General features: G+C 40.2%; 1 protein-coding gene across 1 annotated transcript; it reads right to left on the bottom strand.

Annotated features, from left to right (window-relative positions):
- Positions 1 to 4,783: 4,783 nt before the first annotated feature.
- LOC134676757 (uncharacterized) lies at positions 4,784 to 7,457 on the bottom strand. The gene has a single exon (XM_063535142.1). The coding sequence runs from the start codon at positions 7,445 to 7,447 to the stop codon at positions 4,784 to 4,786; it is 2,664 nt and encodes an 887-aa protein (XP_063391212.1). The 5' UTR covers positions 7,448 to 7,457.
- Positions 7,458 to 20,255: the final 12,798 nt, after the last annotated feature.

Genomic DNA, 20,255 nt, shown 5'->3' on the forward strand with positions numbered 1-20,255 from the left:
GAGGGCTGGATCCGCGCCTGATTTTGAGACCCCACTCGATAGGTTTGCAAGATTTTTTTTTCTAAACGTCACGCAATATTGTGTATTACGTCCGCCATATTGTTTTTATAATGACGTCATATAGCCTATGTCACCCGGGATGACGTAAGGATTCTAATGACATATCATACATCTAAATCGGTTAAGGCATTCAGAAGTTATGGTGGAATAAAGAAACTCGCATACATACAAACATGAACGCTGAACACAATACACTCTTTTTGTTTGGGCAGTCGTGTAAAAATAAATAAAACTTATCTAAAAATAAGCAAGCAAGCGCAGCGTAGGACGTCCAGTCGTCCACCCACAAGATGGACAGACGACCTTGTTAAGGCCGCCGGAAGACGCTGGATGCGGGTCGCTTCCAACCGGCACGTATGGAGGTCCAAGGGGGAGGCCTATGTTCAGCAGTGGACGTCTTATGGCTGAGATGATGATGATGATCTAAAAATAAATAATTACAAACTATCCCCCTGCGGAATGGTGCCGTAGATGCTGGCAGCATTTCCTCGCTGTATCGCAATACTTATTCGTTAACACATTAATCTCTAATCAATACAGATTAACAACCCTTAACCAAAACATCCCTTTTGAATTAATCATTTATACGCTTACATCATTGTACCCAAATTGTGCAAAATAGGGTAGGGTAGGGCAAATAGGGTAATAAGGGTCGCGTGGACATTCCACGCCAATGGATGGGAACCCTATTGTCCATCTTTCCTGTTCACTGGCTTGAGTTGCATCAAAATTGGTTTAGCATTAACACCCTTTGGGAGTGGGATAATTATTTTGACGTTAAATGTTACAATATAATGGGAAGATGATTTGTCATTATGTGAAGTATATCTCGTTGAGATATCAAATGAATATCTTCTCAAGATACATACATTTTTTAAATTTATATACTGGGTGAATAGGATTTTCGGAGCGATTCGGGAATTGAATTAGAGATTCCTAGATATGAAATAGTAAAGATATGTGACGTGCCACGGCAAAAGGTACCTTATGGCGGCCGCAATAATATTGCAGCGGCGTTAATAATAGCGCAAGCAACAACCGTCATAAGGTACCTTTTGCCGTGGAACGGCACATATCTTTACTATTTCATATCTAGTGAATCTCTAATTTATTTCCCGAATCGCGCCGTTTGTCCTTTGAGTGGGATTTTAAAAGGAATTTTCGCAGTAGGCCGTAAGCCCGACTTGTGAATATTTCACCAACAAATAACTACAATAAGTAGTAGATTTGTCTCACAAGGGAGCAAAATGAGATATTTACGGCGTGACCATACATGTCATTACATCTTGGACGAAGCGAAGGATTCTAAAGTAGTGTAGTGAGGGACTCAAGTGTGCCCAAGGTGGAAAATAATTTTTCACCTCAGCAGCTCGAACAAAGGTACTTTGCTTCTTAAAAACAGTGAGCAAAATGCGATTTTGGTCACTGAGTCATTTTTTCTCACACAGTGAGCAAAATCGCATTTTGCTCACTGAGCGAGACAAAATGAGTGAGCAAAATCGCATTTTGCTCACTGAGTGAGTCATTCAAGTGACCTTTATAGTCAAATGTCATTTCAACATGCGGGGTCTAATACAAGTTCGATATACTTGGGTTCTATTATTTCTGTCCCTATAGGTATGTTCTCACTGCTTAGGGTGAAAAATGTTGTGTACTACACGAGATCAAAGTTATTTACATCTCGTGCGCTTTTGAATCCCTTACTACGCTCAAGATTCTAAATTAGATTCACTCGCTACGCTCGTGAATCTATTATAGAATATTTCGCTTGCACGGGACTCAAAATAAGCACTCGAAGAAATATCAAACTTTGATCTCTTGTTGTACAAATAACTATTGCTATGTGACACATGCTGCTTTTCGCATCACCTATGTGGAAATAATTGTATGAATATAATTTTACCTTAAATTCCGACGTTTCAGCTGAGTTGCACCAGATGTGGTCACGGAAAGCCTGCTGACCCACTGACTGGTGTGTGATGTGATGTGAACGTTCGAATTTAAGGTAAAAATAATGAAATTATATCGCGGTAGACCCGTTTGTGTTTAAAGTTTGTTGCCGGTCCCATATTGGGGTACCCTCCTCCAATTGAGGGGGGATTTAAATCTTCTCGGGGCAGAGGTGTACGGTTGGAGCCGGTAAAGGTTTATTTGACGTTCATAAGCGCATTGTAATATGCCTACTTGAATAAACTATTTTTTTTTATCTTTATCTTTATCTTTAAGTGTTATAAACAAAAATAGTGCCCTAGAACAGACAAAGTACACGCCACTTCGATCACTCCTAGCTGAGAAGAAAACGCCCTTTTCTGAATAGGTGATGTGAAAAAACGTTTGTTTTCACTATAGTTCATTATAATAGACTCATCCGTGATGTCATCACAATAGACTCGCCCGTCCCACGAGAGCCACTGATTTGTGTAAGCCTATTAACTTATACTAATAGGGCTTAATAGGGCTCGGATGGGCGAAGGAGGTGGATGCGGCAATTGTAAATAATGGCTCGATTCGGGAAATGAATTAGAGATTCACTAGATATGAAATAGTAAAGATATGTGACGTTCCACGGCAAAGGATACCATGGCGGTTGGCGCTTACGCTATTATTAACGCCGCTCCAATATTATAGCGGCGCTATGCGACGTAAGCGCCAGCCATAAAGTATCCTTTGCCGTGGAACGTCACATATCTTTACTATTTCATATGTAGTGAATCCCTTGAAACATGAAATTAAAATTAAGGTGTATATAATATATACCTGCTTACAGTTAGGTTAGGTGTAAGTAAAATTGGTCACAAAAAAACTGTAAGTAAATATTTGCATTAAATGTCCAATTGCCGCATCCATTTTGCACATTCGTGTTATAAGGCGGATTACACACCCTCGCGTTTAGCCAGCCCCCCGCGGCGCGTGCGAACACGCCTTTATTCGGACACCCAACATAAAGATTACCTATACAATCACATATTAGTGATATGTTGACTTGGTTTCTTATGTTAAAATTAGTGATATTATTGTTACATCTTGAGGAAACCGGACTAAGCCCAATAAGGCCTAGTTTCCCCTCTGGGTTGGAAGGTCAGATGGCAATCGCTTTCGTAAAACTAGTGCCTACGTCAAACATGGGATTAGTTGCCAAGCGGACCCCAGGCTCCCATGAGCCGTGGCAAAATGCCAGAATAACGCAAGGAAGAAGAATAGTGATATTATTTTTAGAAAAATTGCATTTTGTTATTTCAATCCACAGACTACACAACACAGACACCGCATGAAGCGTTTACAAAGAGCACGAGGTATTACATGTCAAATACTACGATTTGAGCAACTTAACTAAGATTAAATGAGAATGAGTACAGTCGGCAATAAAAGAGTGTGTCACAAAAAAAAACATTTGTATTTGATATTTACCACTAGCATTTCGGTGAAGGAATACATCGTGAGGAAACCTGCATACGTCTCATCTGCGAAGAAATTCAAAGGTTAACCCCCTTGTTCATAAAACTTTACGTTATGATTTAGTTAAATTATGTTTTATCCCTTTCTTACAAATACATAAGTCAAAATGACAGATAAGGACAAACGATTATTAGCTAATTGAGGTTTATGGCGCGTTTATGAATAAGGGGATTAATGTGTAGTGTAGTCCCCTGCTATGGTCCAGCGTGGGGACCATAGCCCAAGCACTTTCGCGCATGAGAGGAGGCCTGTGCCCAGCAGTGGGACGTATACGTGGGCCGTACTGAAAGCTTCTGGATTCTGATATATGAGAAAACTTATGTTTTCTAAGTGACCAGTCCGGGAATTTTTAGTATGCCCTAAGTATATGCTGAATTATTATTTTATACGTCGTGACTACGGGCCCGAATCGGATTTTGAAATAGACATCTATTAGACATCACCAAGATACGATAACGATATATGTTTAAGATCTAACCTGTCATATTTGACATTTGCGCGATTCTGGGGATACTCTTGAACGATTTCCACAGGATATGACTTAGAGATCCCATTCACATCTAATAGATCTTACTCTATCTAACGTAAAAGTGACATTGGTTGCCCGAATTGCGCTGCAAAAGAGAACTAGTTGATATCTAAACTATAACGTATCTAGAATGGATCTAGTACCTGTCTTCTCTTGTGAATATCTTGAAGTTCGAATACGGCAGTACGACTCTTTATAATATGTAGGTAAATACTTCATGATACGGCGTCTGTTAAGTAGTCTGTGCTACCCACTTACCTTTAAAGTACTTGTTTATTCACTGCACGCACTTCCTCGCACTTTAGGGACAAATTGAGCTATAAAAATGCAATGTAATGTTATTAGTTACCGTACTTTGCTCCCAAGTGAGGAAAATGGGCATTTCTACTTTATTTTATTAACAACTTCCGAAAGACACAGATGTAGGCAATCGGGCCGCCGATGACGAAAAATACGCGAAAAGTTTAATATGTACAGTTTATTTTTACACAGTATTTACACAACACATAAAGTACACAGAATATATACAAAACTAGAGGCAATTTACACATTTAAATTCAAACGATGTGCAAAACACAAAACATTAGTTGCTACCATTCGCATAGAGAAACTCACAGTGAAAAAATATTTACAAAAACAAAAGACGCGCGCTGGCCGCGGCATTCTTACCGGCCAGCACGCGCGCAGCACGGAGGTTGGTATAGGTCCGTCGCCTACATTCCCCACCCCAGTGCTGGCTCAGCACTCATTTACTATTGGGATTCTCGCAACGCGTGTTGCCGAACGCCTCAACGTTCCCGATTTAGTCTTCAGCTCAACCATGCGCACCCGACCATCTGCTCCCGGGAATACTTGACTTACCACACCTTTTAACCACACGTTTCGGCGAGCTCCAGGGTCCACTATCAGCACCAGGTCACCTACCTGCAGAGGCCTCTGTTCCTGGTTCCATTTTTGTCGTGGTATCAAAACCGGCAAGTACTCTCTGACCCAACGCTGCCAAAACATATCTGCTAGAAGCTGTGACTTGCGCCATTGCTTCCGGAGATGTAAGTCGTTATCATTAAAACAACCTAATACAGGTAAGCTGGACGACGTACCGAGGAGGAAATGATTTGGCGTCAAAGCCTCATCACTTCCAGGTTCAACAGATACGTGAGTTAAGGGTCTACAGTTCACTATGTTTTCTACCTCGGCTATAAGAGTGCTCAAAGTTTCATCTTTGGGCGCTCTTTCTTTTAAAATTACCTTTAGTGAAGTCTTTACACTACGCACCAGACGTTCCCATGCCCCACCCCAATGGGGACTAGCGGGTGGAATAAACGACCACTGGATTCCTTCGTTCGCAGCTTCTCTTTTCAAGACTTCATCATCTAGTTCCTGAACAGCTTTCTTCAATTCCGAATCAGCGCCCCGCAGGTTAGTACCGTTATCGGAATATAAATATCGCGGCCAACCTCTTCGTGCCGCCATCCGCCGAAGTGCCATTATCATAGAATCCGTTGTCAGAGTATGAACTATTTCTATATGGACGGCTCTTACCGTCAGACAAGTAAAAAGTACACCAAACCTGTTTTCGCGGTGTCTTCCTACTGTCACCTCCATCGGGCCAAACAGATCACATCCGCTGTATGTAAACGGCCTCTGATGGTGAGCCATACGCGCAGCTGGTAAGTCCCCCATCCTGGGAACTTCAGGTTTGGCTTTCCTCAGTCTGCATATCATGCAGCGTGAAGCTACAAACTTAACAGTAGACCTCAGCTGCACTATCCAGTATCTCTGCTTGAGATTATTTACTACAGTCTCCTGTTGATCGTGAGCAGCCTTTTCATGGTAATGTTTAGCTAATAGTCGCGCTACGTGATGCTTACCGTCAAGGATGACTGGTCTTTTTACATCATGTGCAACATCTAGTGCGGCGTCAATTCGGCCACCACATCGTAGCACGTCGAACTCGTCTAAAAATGGTGATAAGGTACGTATTCTGCTACTGCGTTCTATACACTTACCTGATTTTATTGCTGCAATCTCTTGGCCAAAAGACTCTCGCTGGGCTTGTTTCAATATAAGACGCTCCGCTCGTTCCATTGTCTCGCAGTCCTCTTCACTTGTACGTTTTTTACACCTGTTTACAAACTTAAGAACCGCTGCAGTAGCTCTCTTAAGCCGCAACCAAGACGAAAAACGATGAGGATCCAGAAGAGACGAGTGTTGAGTAGTTTCATGGACCAATGTTACGCGTTCTAGATTTGAAACATTTACATCTCGTTCCACTAAGTCTTGCGGCCATGTAGATTCTTCACCGTACAAAAATGTAGGACCGTTGAACCATTCGTTTTGAAAAATGGATTCATCGTAGACCTCACGTGTAGCTGTGTCGGCAATATTTAATTTAGTAGGTACGTACCTCCACTCTGATGCACGCGTAAGCTCGTCGATTTCACCCAATCTATTCGCAACAAAAGTCTTGTAATTGCGTGTGTCATTTTTTATCCAGTGCAACACGGTAGTGGCATCACTCCAAAAGTATCTACGCGTTGCTTTGAGTTTGTGCTCTTTTAACAGTGTATCTGCTAATCTGGCAGCTAAAAGAGCACTTTGTAACTCACATCTGGGCACTGTCAATGGTTTGACTGGACAAACTCTACATTTGCTAGCCACTAACGCTACACAGGTGTTTCCAAACTTGTCCTTCCATCGCCAGTATGACACGGCAGCCATTGCTTTTGTTGACGCATCACAAAACGTATGCAACTGCAGATTATTATACTCACACCTTGTTGCAGCAGCACTTGCGCTGACGCCCGTCAGTGGAGATGGTGCAGCGTTTGTAATGGATGGTGGCTCTCGTAGCAATGCTACGCTGCCTGTTGTCGCTGCCTGGTGATAACATCTGGGTACTCGAATTTGATTTATTACCTGCAGCAGCTCGAGCCACTTTCTCCACTTATCAAATGTGGCGTCAGGAATGGTGTCATCCCAGCCGACATGCGATTTCCACGTATCTTGCAGCATTATCTTGCCTTGAATGGTAAAAGGAGCCAAAAAGCCAAACACGTCGAATATTGACATAATGACTTTCAACATTAGCCTTTTAGTTGGTCTTTGCTCACCTTTCAATATATCAAGTGGCACACGCTTCAACGACACGTCGAAACCTAGTTCGTCCGTCCCTGGGTACCAAATGAGCCCGAGTGTTCGTTCGCCTTCATATTGCTGACCTATTTTGAATTTTACAGCAGCATCGCCTAAAGCCTCGGTAGGCACACTTTTCAACACATCCAAGTTATTGCTCGTGAAATTCCGAATTTCGAACCCACCCTCTTTGTGAATATTAATTATATCCTTCACCATATCAATCGCGGTAGATTCATCCGGTAGACTTTGTATGTAGTCATCCATATAGTGCTGCTCACAAATAGCAGCGACGGCTGAAGGATGTGTTGATTCAAACCGTAGCGCATTTTTATTTTTTATGAATTGCGCAATGAAAGGTGCGCAATTGGCGCCAAAAATGAGTGAAGTCATAGAATATGTTTTCACGGGCTCATTAGGCGTACCTCTCCATAGAAAACGCAATGCATCTTGGTCTTCAGGTCTTATCTTTACCCTTAAAAACATATCCTTTATGTCTCCAGTCACTCCCACTCTGTTCTCACGAAATCGAACCATTATTCCGAACAGAGATGAAAGTAAATCTGGCCCTGTAAGTAGGTGATCATTAAGTGACATACCTTCACATTCAGCGGCCGCGTCAAACACGAGTCTGAGCTTCTTTTTGTTTGGGTTATCCACCCCAAAATGAGGAAGGTACCAGGTCTTTGGCGTCGGCTGCGGCTCCTCCACTTCCCTAGCAAAGTCATTATCAAGTAAATGGCTAACGCGCTCGCGATACCTTTGAGCGAACTCTTCATTTGCAGCCATTTTTCGTTCTACACCTTGTAGCCTTTTGAAAGCCATAGGAAAGCTTTCAGGTAATTTGCAGTTGTCGTCCTTCCAAGGTAATCCTACTTGCCACCTACCGTTAATGAGAGTCGCAGTTTCCTCGAGCTTTGTTTGAGCGGACACGTCGTCACTGTTCTGCCTTGGCTTACCTGTTACACCCATGGCCTCTATACTAAAAGAGCGCCTCACCACCTCGTGCAACTCGCGGAGGCCGAGTTCAGATTCGACCACAGGTGCGCCGGACAAGAGCAGCGTCGTGTGTGCTTGCATGGCTGAGCTTTCAACGCGCGGAACCCGCACTGGGCCATGCACGGACCAACCTAGGGGTGTTCGGGTAGCTAACGGCTCATAACGTTTACCTACACATACCTCTAAAGGAATAAATAAATGACAATTATCTTGCCCTATCAAAACTTCGGGCTTCATATCAACATTTTGAGACAACTTATTTTTTAGTGCTCTAAGGTGAGAATACTTGTCTAGGTTAATATGGGATACATTTTGTTCTGGCAAATCCAAATCTGTTACACCACGAGCCTTAATACTAAACACTTCATCATTTTCACTTGATATATCGACATTATACACTGTAGTGTCATGCACTGAGTCGTCACCTTTCCACGCACCACTGACGAACATAGATTGAGGGCGCCCGCGCAACCCGGCGCGGGCGGCGAGCTCGCGGCTAACCATCGTTACCGAAGATCCGTCGTCGATGAATGCGTTCACACTGAAAACGCCATTAGGACCGTGAACTTTAATTGGCACTACCTTCAAATACACTTTAGTGTCCGTCGCTTTTACGTGGTTTACGATCTCTACGGTAGGTGTAGTAGCCGCTGTAGGCGCTGTAGGCGGCGGCGACGTCGAAGTTGCGGCCGAGTCCGTGCTCGGTGGATCAGCGCTGTTGCGGCCAACAAAATGAAGCAACCGATGATGTTCGCCGCCGCAGTTATCTGTATCACATACGGGAGCCGAGCAGGATTCGGCCTCGTGACGAGCTTTCAAACACTTAAAGCAAACATTAGAGCGTTTAACATACCGCCAGCGATCCTTACGCAACGCCTTCTTAAACTTCTTACACTCGGTCAGTTCATGTGCAGACATCTTACAATACTGACAGTTTACATGAGCAATACTGCGGTTCATCTGGCTGTCCGCTTGTACTAGTACAGCTTGCGCCCGAGTGACATTTTTATTGTTGTGTTGCGTATTCATAGTGCACATTAAACTAGCGTTCGCTGTGGCCGATATCTTCTCCGCCTCTAGGCTAAGAAATTCAGATAATATCTCCAATCGCGGTATTATGCCTGCCTTTATCTGTACAAAACTATAATCAGACCACTTAGAAATCAGCACTGGTGGAAGTTTAGACAGTACGATTGATGAAATAGTCACATCATGCATATATACTTCGCGGCCAACTGCGCGTATCGCTTCTGTAAAGTTTTGTATTTTCACGGAAAATGCAACGATATCACTGTGATACTCGGGCGATACTGGGCGAAGTTTCTTTATATCGTTCATCAATTTGAATAAAATAGTGTCAGCATTACCAAATTGTAGCTCCAATGTCGCGATGACCTTGTCGGGCGAGGAAGCACTAATTAAAAGAGCTGACACAGCATCTTTTGCAGCACCATGTAGACACTTCCTTAGCCTCCACATGTTCTCAGCCGGGCTGAAATCGCATACCTCTGTTGACTGCGTGTACGCCTGTTTAAACTGTAGCCACTCCATCGGGTCTCCGGAGAACACAGGCAGGTCTCGCGAAGTGCTAATTCTGCTAAGTAGGCTTGCATTCGGTTTATTATTAGCAGAGGCAACGGCTAAGTCTTTGATAGCGCTCGCTAGTATCGCGACACTGTCAGTAGTGACTACCGCCGACTGGCGGTCATTTTGTTGCTCTATGTTACTTACAGAGGCGGCGGCTACGTTTTCATGTTCATGTGTGCTCGGGGACGACTTATTACCGACAGGAGTATGGGCGACAAACGCCGGTTGGCGCAGCTTGACCGAGTTATTACCATTAGTGTGGTCTTGCTGCTCCTCATGTAGTTCCTGTTGCGGTGGTTCGTGTGTGTCGAGCCAGTCCTTGACATCGCTAATAGAGCCCGCATATGACTGTTGCCTACTATTCTCTTCATCTAGCTCGGCTAAGTCCGCCTGTAATTGTTTCTCGATGAGCTGCAACTGAATAGCGGCTTTTTGTTTCTCTGCCTCTAGTTCAAGCCGCTTGCGTCTGGTCTCAATAGAGGATGACATAGAAAGAGACTTACTTTTGCTACGCAGCGACGGTTGTTTGTTACCTTCCATGTTAAATGTACTGTGTAATATTGGTACTTGCAGCTCTTTTCGCGCAGCACTACGCGTTTTCATCACTGCGGCTGGTGGTGTCTTAAACATTTAGATCCGGTTCGAAGTTGACCACTTTTGTAGGCAATCGGGCCGCCGATGACGAAAAATACGCGAAAAGTTTAATATGTACAGTTTATTTTTACACAGTATTTACACAACACATAAAGTACACAGAATATATACAAAACTAGAGGCAATTTACACATTTAAATTCAAACGATGTGCAAAACACAAAACATTAGTTGCTACCATTCGCATAGAGAAACTCACAGTGAAAAAATATTTACAAAAACAAAAGACGCGCGCTGGCCGCGGCATTCTTACCGGCCAGCACGCGCGCAGCACGGAGGTTGGTATAGGTCCGTCGCCTACAACAGACATGTGAAACCCATGTATTTCTTGTACTTTAAAGTTTTGGAACTTTCATATTTTTCCTACTAGTGTCAGGCGTGGCTCACTCCGCGATTTCGTCGCTTTGCTACAGGTAGCTAAAAGCACATCCATTCGACCCCAATTTTGGGGTTTGCCATAAGCCGCGCGTGGCGCTGTCGCCACCTAGCGGCCATATCTGTGCTGATCGTGACAGACGCGTTTTGTTAGAGAGTGAGTCTTCTGTACCTAGTACTATTATTTATTCTGTGCTAGTGTACAAAAAATGTGTGAAAATTTAGGGTTTTTTTTTAAATGTACAACTAAACAGACCCAACAAATATATACACCGTGTTTTTTTTTGATTTCCGTTAATTTCAAGGGTGCATTCCTGAGCTTAAATCAAGTAACTTTCTCAAAGACACCGATATTCTAATTAACTCCATTTCGGAGATAATCAATAATTTATTTTTTTCCTCTAAGGCCTCTACAAGTGTGTACACTTGCCTTAGGGCCGGTTTACATATTGATTAGTGTTTAGAATGAGTTCATACATTTGCTACTAATCTTAAGTACAATCTCGGTCGATCGATGTACGAAATGACATTGATATGTCACAGATTTCAATTGTTTAGTTGAGTTAAATGTAATGCCCATGTTACAACAACGCTATATGCTACATTTAATTAGTTTTTAAACATATTTATTTTTCTAAAAAAAGCAAAAAAAAATATTTTTTTTGGAGATATAACTATGCCATTTAGTTCTCTTAAACGTACTTAACCATACCCCGAAGTTAACGGAATTCAATAAAAACACGGTGTATATTTCGGGGATCTCGGAAACTGCTCTAACGATTTTGATGAAATTTGCTATGTGGGGGTTTTCGGGGGCGATAAATCGATCCAGCTAGATCTTATCTCTGGGAAAACGCGCATTTTTGATATTTTTAATGTTCCCAGATATTTCATTTTTAATTTAAAATTAAAGGTAAAAACAATGAAATTATATCGCGGTAGACCCGTTTGTCCTTGTTTAGACCTTGGACCTTGGACCTTGTTAAGGCCGCCGGAAGACGCTGGATACGGGTCGCTTCCAACCGGTACGAATGGAGGTCCAAGGGGGAGGCCTATTTTCAGCAGTGGACGTCTTATGGCTGAGATGATGATGATGAGACCCGTTTGTGTAATTAAATATAGGTACACGTGTACGACTTTTAGTTAATAGGTATGTATACAAATTACCCCTTTAACGTAACTAATATGTATAACAGTAACGGTTAGTTAATAAGTTAATAACTAAATAATTAACTAGATAATCGTTCTACTTAAAGAGAATATTGCTGGTAGGGTAAGGCAATAAAGTATTAAAAGGTAATTAATAAATTTATTACTTATTAGTTTTAATTACAAAGTAACTATGTAATTGATCGTATGGATGATGATTATAATTTTTTGACATCATTTTTATTAATAAACTGACAGCAGTTTGAATAGAAGACCGAGGTGAGTTGTGACAGAGGAGAGTTGTGACATTGTTGATTTTTTGGAATCTATGAATTAAAAACAAGGTCGCAATAGCGCGCGTTTGTTGGTTCAAGTTACGAGCTAACAAACGCACACTGTTGCGAGCTCGCTAACAGTCATTAGATTCCAAAAAATCGACAATGTCACAACTCTCCTCTGTCTAAACTCACCTCGGTCTCCCCTACATATTAGTCCGAGCGCTAGCAAAGCTCTCTATTTCAGCTTGTGTAAAAATTCTCCTTCGCCTTTCTACTGCCTATCCTGTGCCATACATTTGTGTTTTGTGTTTTGTATAAAGAGTTTATACATACATACAAATTCTTTCATATGTCCGGATGTTCCCTAAAGGATTTTTAAATTTTGCAGCAACAGTGCAGTTGGCAGTAATGTTGCGATGCAATATTACTGCAGTCATGCTGCTGAAGTGCCGACTACACTACTGTAGGAAATACCTAATTTATTGTAAAATTCTTGATAAAATAGGAGTAATAGAAGTAGGAGTAGGTATAGGAGTTAATTACAAAAAAAAATTACATAGTTACTTAGTTAGCACCTGTAATTAGTCTAAAGTTAATTGATTTCATTGTGGTACCACAGTTAAGCCATTTCTATTTAAGTTAGATGCATGAAAGTGTGCTAGCGTATGCTATTAGACTTATATGTGTACGAATTAAGTACAATAAATACGTTACAATACAATTTACATAGTTAATTTTCGTAACACAAATGAATCAATTAAGTTAAGACTAATCACAGCTTCTTAACTGCACTTAATTACGTTTTTTTTTGCAATCCTCACTCCTGTAATATTTAAAACTTTTGCGTTTTGAACACATTTAATAGACGGGTCTATCGCGAATTTATTTTATTACCTTTGTTTACCGACGTTTCGACAAAGTAAGCCAAGCACTAGATTGGCGCGACAGTATCTCGCGCCGAGATAGACTACTCGTCCCTCTTTAAGACGAAACAGGAGCTGAGTTTTAAATATTTTAGGTAAATATACCCGTCTCCTAGTTTACCCTCTGGGTTGGAAGGTCAGATGGCAGTCGCTTTCGTAAAAACTAGTGCCTACGTCAAATCATGGGATTAGTTGTCAAAGCGGACCCCAGGCTCCCATGAGCCGTGGCAAAATGCCGAGATAACGCCAGGAAGGAGAGATACCCGTCTCGCTAATGGGTGTCATTCTGAATCCCTAACAACGTTTGTCCTAAAGTCACTTGCTCTAACTGGTTTGTCCTAATGGGCACATGCCCTAACGATCAATTGTCATAACGATTATTTTCCATAATGTAATGGTTAGCCTAAGAATCATTTGACCTAAGCATTTATACCATAACTATCAAGATCCCTAAAGTATTTTACCATATTTTCGAAATCCCTAACAATGTTTGGCATAAAATAACATGCTCTAACTGTTTTGACCTAATGGCTATTGCCCTAATGATCTATTATCATAACAGTTACTTTTCCTATTGATCAATTATCATAACAATTACTTTCCATAATGAATGGTAACGAACTGTTGCCACAAAAGTGGGTTAGGTTAGGTTAGAACTGTGACCCTCGAAAAAACGAACTGCTGCCACAAAAGTGGGTTAGGTTAGGTTAGAACTGTGACCCTCGAAAAAACGAACTGCTGCCACAAAAGTGGGTTAGGTTAGGTTAGAACGACCCTCAAAAAAAAGAACTGGTGCCACAAAAGTGAGTTAGGTTAGGTTAGAACTGTGACCCTCGAAAAAACGAACTGCTGCCACAAAAGTGGGTTAGGTTAGGTTAGAACTGTGACCCTCAAAAAAACGAACTGCTGCCACAAAAGTGGGTTAGGTTAGGTTAGAACTGTGACCCTCGAAAAAACGAACTGCTGTCACATAAGTGGGTTAGGTTAGGTTAGAACTGCGATCCTCGCAAAAATGAAATGCTGCCATTGGTTAGGTTAGGAGGGAAATTTAAATTAGGACATACAAGTATTAGGTCAAGAAACGATAGGCTAAGTAAAATTAGGTAACATGATGGTTAGGATATATAATTTTTAGGCCTAACAATAATTAGGCAAAAAAAGAATTATGCTACATAACATTAGGATAAATACCCAATATGGAAAGTGCCATCAGGGAAAAACATATTAGGACAAAAAAAAATCGGCCAGTCGATAAAAGGGAAACCAAAATTAGGGTATACGAGTGTTAGGACAACTGATCATTATGACAAACAATATTAGGGAATGCAAAGATAGGAGAAAAAACTTTAGGGATTCAGATATAGATCCTCGCTAATGGAAGCGGCTCCTAAAACTAGTGCGATAATGACAAGGCGACAAATCCTGCGTAAAAATCTCAAAAATCGAGGTTTCGTATTTGACTGTTTCCTCCCCCAAAACTTAACCAATCGTAACCAAATCTGGAAATCTAAGTGATTATGAAATTATCTGTGTCGGACTGTTTTGCTTTTTTGGCTAATTGATATCAGTTTTGAATACTACGCCTCTCATTGCGGCATAGTCAATGAGGCCATTTTGGCCATTTTTGAAGGGCTCTAGCGCCTTAAAAAAAACAAAAATATAAAAAAAAGCAAAACGGTCCGACACACACATTGACAATATTAATCTGTGTTGAAAAAATCATTGCTCTAGCATCAAAACCCACGGAGGAAATAGTCGAGTACGTTTGTATGGAGAAATGACCACTCCTGTTGGCTCTTAAGGAATATAGAATAAGACGGGTAGTCTATCTCGCCGCGACATACTGTGCCAATCATGACTGTGCTAGCCCGGCAGGTTTCACTGGTCGTGTGGTCGTTCGTAACGTCGTTAAATAAAAGTAATAAAATAAATTCGCGATAGACCAGTCTATAAATGTGATTTAATGTGTTGAAAACGCAAAAGTTTTAAATATTATACGAGTGAATTGCAAAGAAATTTACGTAATTACATGCAGTTAAGAAGCTGTGATTAGTCCTAACTTAATTCATTCATTTGTGTTACGAACATTAACTATATAAATTGTATTGTAACGTATTTATTGTACTTGATTCGTACACATATAAGTCTATAGCATACGCTACCACACTGTGTGAGTTGATAATGATCTACTTTTGATTAGTATTGGTTTGAAGATCTTTTATCATGTTATTTAGTAAAAACTCGCATCGAACCGCATTCGTCCTGTTATGCATGTAGGTCATTGTAGTAGAAACGCCGGTTTTGTCACAAAAAGGTTGCCATGTCCGACCGCTTGCAATATTCAAATAGGGCGCCATTATCCGGAACTGTGCCCGTTGGCATAGCTTACGGATTTTGACGGATCGATGACGGATCAGAAGTCTAGAATGACGCTTACCACATAGGATAATTGAACTGAGCAAGATCACGTATGTGACGTATGATGTATGACGTATTTTGGATCGATGACGGATAGCTGCACGGATCTGGACTGACGCTTACGCTTAAAAGCCCATCAACGTGCACACTAGCGCCACTGATAAATAATCGTGATCATTTTTCTTGCTGACTGTACTTTTCTTACGACAGACAACTAATACTCATCAAGACAATTCTAAAAACCCCTAATACACCTGTCTCTATCATCAGATCAGCTCGATGGTACCATAATATTGCATTTTCATCCAATTTATACATGCATGCAAAATTTCAGCTCAATCGGAAACCGGGAAGTGGATCAAATTTAACTTGCAAGATTTGATTACAGATAGACAACGGTCAGGTGAAACTAAATAAGTTTTTGGCAATAATGTCATTTTTGGTACAAGCTTTTATCGCTGACTGTACTTTTCTTTCCACAGACAACTAATGCACATCGAGATAATTCTAAAAACCTAAAACACAATTAGGTTTCGTTGTTTTATCACATAGTTCCTATGGCCACCTCCGGTCTCCATCATCAGATCAGCTCGATGACACCATTGCATTGTCACCTGACTTAAGTGCATGTATGCAAAATTTTAGCTCATTCGGAAACCGGGAAGTGGATCAAATTTAACTTGCAAGATTTGATTACAGACAACGGTCAGGTGAAAGTAAATAAAAGCTTGTAATAAAAAAAAAGCTTGTCATATAATAGGATACAGTTTACATCTTATTGCGTAATTAATGTGGGTTGACACATTATTGCTAAACACCATTATAATTTATGTAATGACGCGTTAGTGCAATGGAAACAGATCGTCCCATTACAGTGAATCGGCGCGGCGGCTCGTTTGCCGATTCCTCATAAACGTTGCACTTGCTCGCTCGCGATTATAAAATATTTAGTCGATTGTTACATTTTTATACGATTACTAACTGATTGCACTACAAGGAGGTTATGATGTACAAATCGTATCTTAAGGTGACATTCCATTTCCAACCGCAGCTGCACTACTGTTCATTTTACTATGGAAATTGACAGTAGCAGAGACGCGTCTAGTACCAGTAGTGCAGCTGCTGTTAGAAATGGAATGTTACCCTTATTGTAAAACTGGCTTCTGACCGCGACTTCGCCTGCGTAGATTTACCCTTCCATAATAAAATCCACCCCCCTTTTGATCTGATTATCTAAATGGGTCCAGTGGTTCAATCGTGAAAAAGTTATACAGGTTGGCCCGTTTAGATCGGTCAGTTTGGGAAAATCTGAAACTATAAGACACACGACGATTTCTCCTTAGGGGTCATCCATTAATTACGTCACACGAATTTCAAGGTTTTTTGACCCCTCCCCCACCCTTGTCACACTTGGTCACATTTGGCAAACCCCTCCCCCCCTGGTGTGACGTCACATTTTTTCAACGAAATCGGCAAATCTAATTAAGTATTATTATTTTTTTGTCAAAATATTAGTAAATTTATAACCCAAAACTGATTATGAAAAAAAAATTAAAGTAATAAAAACGATTATCGTTTAAAAAACTTGTTTTTGAACTGTACAGTAAATAAAATTATTAAAATAGAATTTTGGTTACTGATGAAGTTAAAGTGACGTTACAAAGTTTGTGACTCCCCTCTCCCCCTTGTCACAACATGTCACATTTTCTTGACCCCCTCCCCCCCCTAGACGTGTGATGTAATTAATGGATGACCCCTTAGGAACCATGTCATCGATTTTAGTAACAAGGAAACCTGCATTCATACATTTAAGAAAATGTATACACGCATAATTGTTATTGCTGTCTGTGTGTGTTTGTTTATTTATGATTATGTTCCACTAACACTTAGTCTTTAATCTTAATTGTTACTAACAATTTTGGGCCATCGTTGTCTTTAAATAAATAAAATTCAATTTAATTCAATTCAATAATAACTAAGTAAATTCAAATATCAATCTGATGTCAGTGTACGTTCAAAGCTAGCCTTACGGCTCGATTCGGAAAATGAATTAGATTTCTACTAGACTTCAACAAGTTACGATATGGATAATTTAAAGATATTTGTAAGATATATATGTCAAATTTGACGTTTCCGCGATTCTGGAGGTCCTCTTGAACGATTTTGACAAGTTATGACTTAGATATCCGAGTCACATCTAGTCGATATCTAAAGTAGATCTAGTTGATCTCTAAATCGTCTCTAGATCTTGTGATTATCTTGAAATCTGAATAGGCCTGCTATTATTCTACTAGCGACCCGCCCCGGTTTCGCAAGGGTTAAAAATTATACGCCTTTACCTTCCTGAAGAATCACTCTATTAATAAGTGGAAACCGCATGAAAATCCGTTCAGTAGTTTCGACTTTATCGCGAACATACAAACACACGAACAACAAACAGAATAGACGCGGCGGGGGACTTTGGGCACGATTCGGATTTTGAAATAGACATCTATTAGACATCACCAAGATACGATAACGATATGTTTAAGATCTAACCTGTCATATTTGACATTTGCGCGATTCTGAGAATACTCAACGATTTCCACAGGATATGACTAAGAGATCCAATTCACATCTAATAGATATCTTACTCTAACATAAAAGTGACATTGGTTGCCCGAATTGCGCTACAAAAGAGAACTAGTTGATATCTAAACTATAACGTATCTAGAATGGATCTAGTACCTGTCGTCTCTTGTGAATATCTTGAAGTTTGAATACGGCACTTTGTTTTATAACGCGTAGTGATTATCTATGATAATCAACCAACCCCTATTGGCGCCAAAGCCTACAAAAACCATCGACAATTTCCAATTTTTTTCCGAAACAAAAATGACACGACTCAGCGTCCGAAATTTCAAAAATTATACGCCGACGGACTATAATTTTGAACTATAATTCGTCCGTCGGTCTGAGTTTTTGTTTGTTTGCGTGTAATTACGGATCTTTCCGGTTTTTTATGTTGGTATGTTGTTTTTTTAAGTTGGTATGCTGGAGGTGACATCATTGGGGATGCATTTTTATTGCAAGATTGGATCCATTGCGATCGTTGACTTTTTCGGTTTTCCATGCATGTTTATCTCTTTATTTTATAATTTTTGGTCGAATAAATTAAGTAAGTAGGTAAATACACTTTATTGTACCACAAAAGTAAAATTCAATAACAATGTATATAAAGGTAGCTAGAGGCGGTCTTATCGCTGTAAGCGATCTCTTTCAGACAACGTTAGGGCTGCAGGATATGAAGAACAGAAACCTTTTAAAACAGGTAGTGCACGAATAAATAAGGTGGGTGATTAATTAAAAAATATATTTGTATCTTAATCACAATAGCGCGATATCGAATATGCAGTATGCCCTTAAACGGGAATTCCACTATTAAATACATAAATAAATATTATACGGCATTTTACAGTCACTTTTTAGGGTTCCGTACCCAAAGGGACCCTTTTACTCAGACTCCGCTCTCCGTCCGTCCGTCCGTCTGTCACCAGGCTGTATCTCACGAACCGTGATAGCTAGACAGTTGAAATTTTCACAGATGATGTATTTCTGTTACCGCTATAACAACAAATACTAAAAACAGAATAAAATAAAGATTTAAGTGGGGCTCCCGTACAACAAACGTGATTTTTGACCAAAGTTAAGCAACGTCGGGCGGGGTCAGTACTTGGGTGGATGACCGTTTTTTTTTTTGGCGTTTTTTGCATTATGGTACGGAATCCTTCGTGCGCGAGTCCGACTCGCACTTACCAGGTTTTTTGATATATGTACTTTGTATAAATCCCGAAATTTAGAAAAAAGGAGCCGGACAAAAAAGGGGGTTTTCGACAAAAATCTAAATGTCTTTTAAATTCATTATACTCTATACATATACTCCGTTTCTATAGTTTTATTTCAAACGAAATCTACTTTAAAATGTTCAGTAACTACTACAAATGAACATACCTATAGATTCCTTAGAATACCCACCCTACCTTACATTAAATATACCGGGTGTGGCCTGTAACATGAGCAGAAAATTAAACTGTAGGCTGTACTCCTCATACTGACGATAATTTGTTCAGCAACTTTTAAAAATAGCTTGTGGTTTGATTTTTAATACACTTTAAAGTTTATTCTAAGACGCAATGTATTGCGAATTTTGTTATGTTTAAGGCGTGACAAGCAACGTCAATCACAATGATATGGCGTGGCGATGGCGTCCATTGAAGGTAATATTTTTCTTGTATGAAAAATACGGAGTCTAAATACTTCATAATTTTTAAAAGTGGTTGAACAAAAGTGTCACCGTTTGAGGAGTACAATCTATGTTTTAATTATTTGCTCATGTTAAAGGCCACACCCGGTATGTAACCGAAATATATGTTTTCCTAAATATCCGTTTGAAGACAAAACACTAACATAAAATTATCGTATTGTATACAATTATTAAATGAATATAATTGTGTGACCGTTATAAATGGACACTGGTTGTGGATAATTTCGAATAGAATTTGGTTATTTGAAAATGGAACGTTTTAAGGGCTGTGATTGGTTACATGGTTGTCTTATGTGTTCCTTAATTATGGATGTTTTATATGTATATACCTATTTACATATACATATGTAACTAACAATAAGTATATAGTATATAGTCATTTGGTAGTAG

This window comes from Cydia fagiglandana, chromosome 25, assembly GCF_963556715.1.
Source record: "Cydia fagiglandana chromosome 25, ilCydFagi1.1, whole genome shotgun sequence".
Lineage (NCBI taxonomy): Eukaryota > Metazoa > Arthropoda > Insecta > Lepidoptera > Tortricidae > Cydia > Cydia fagiglandana.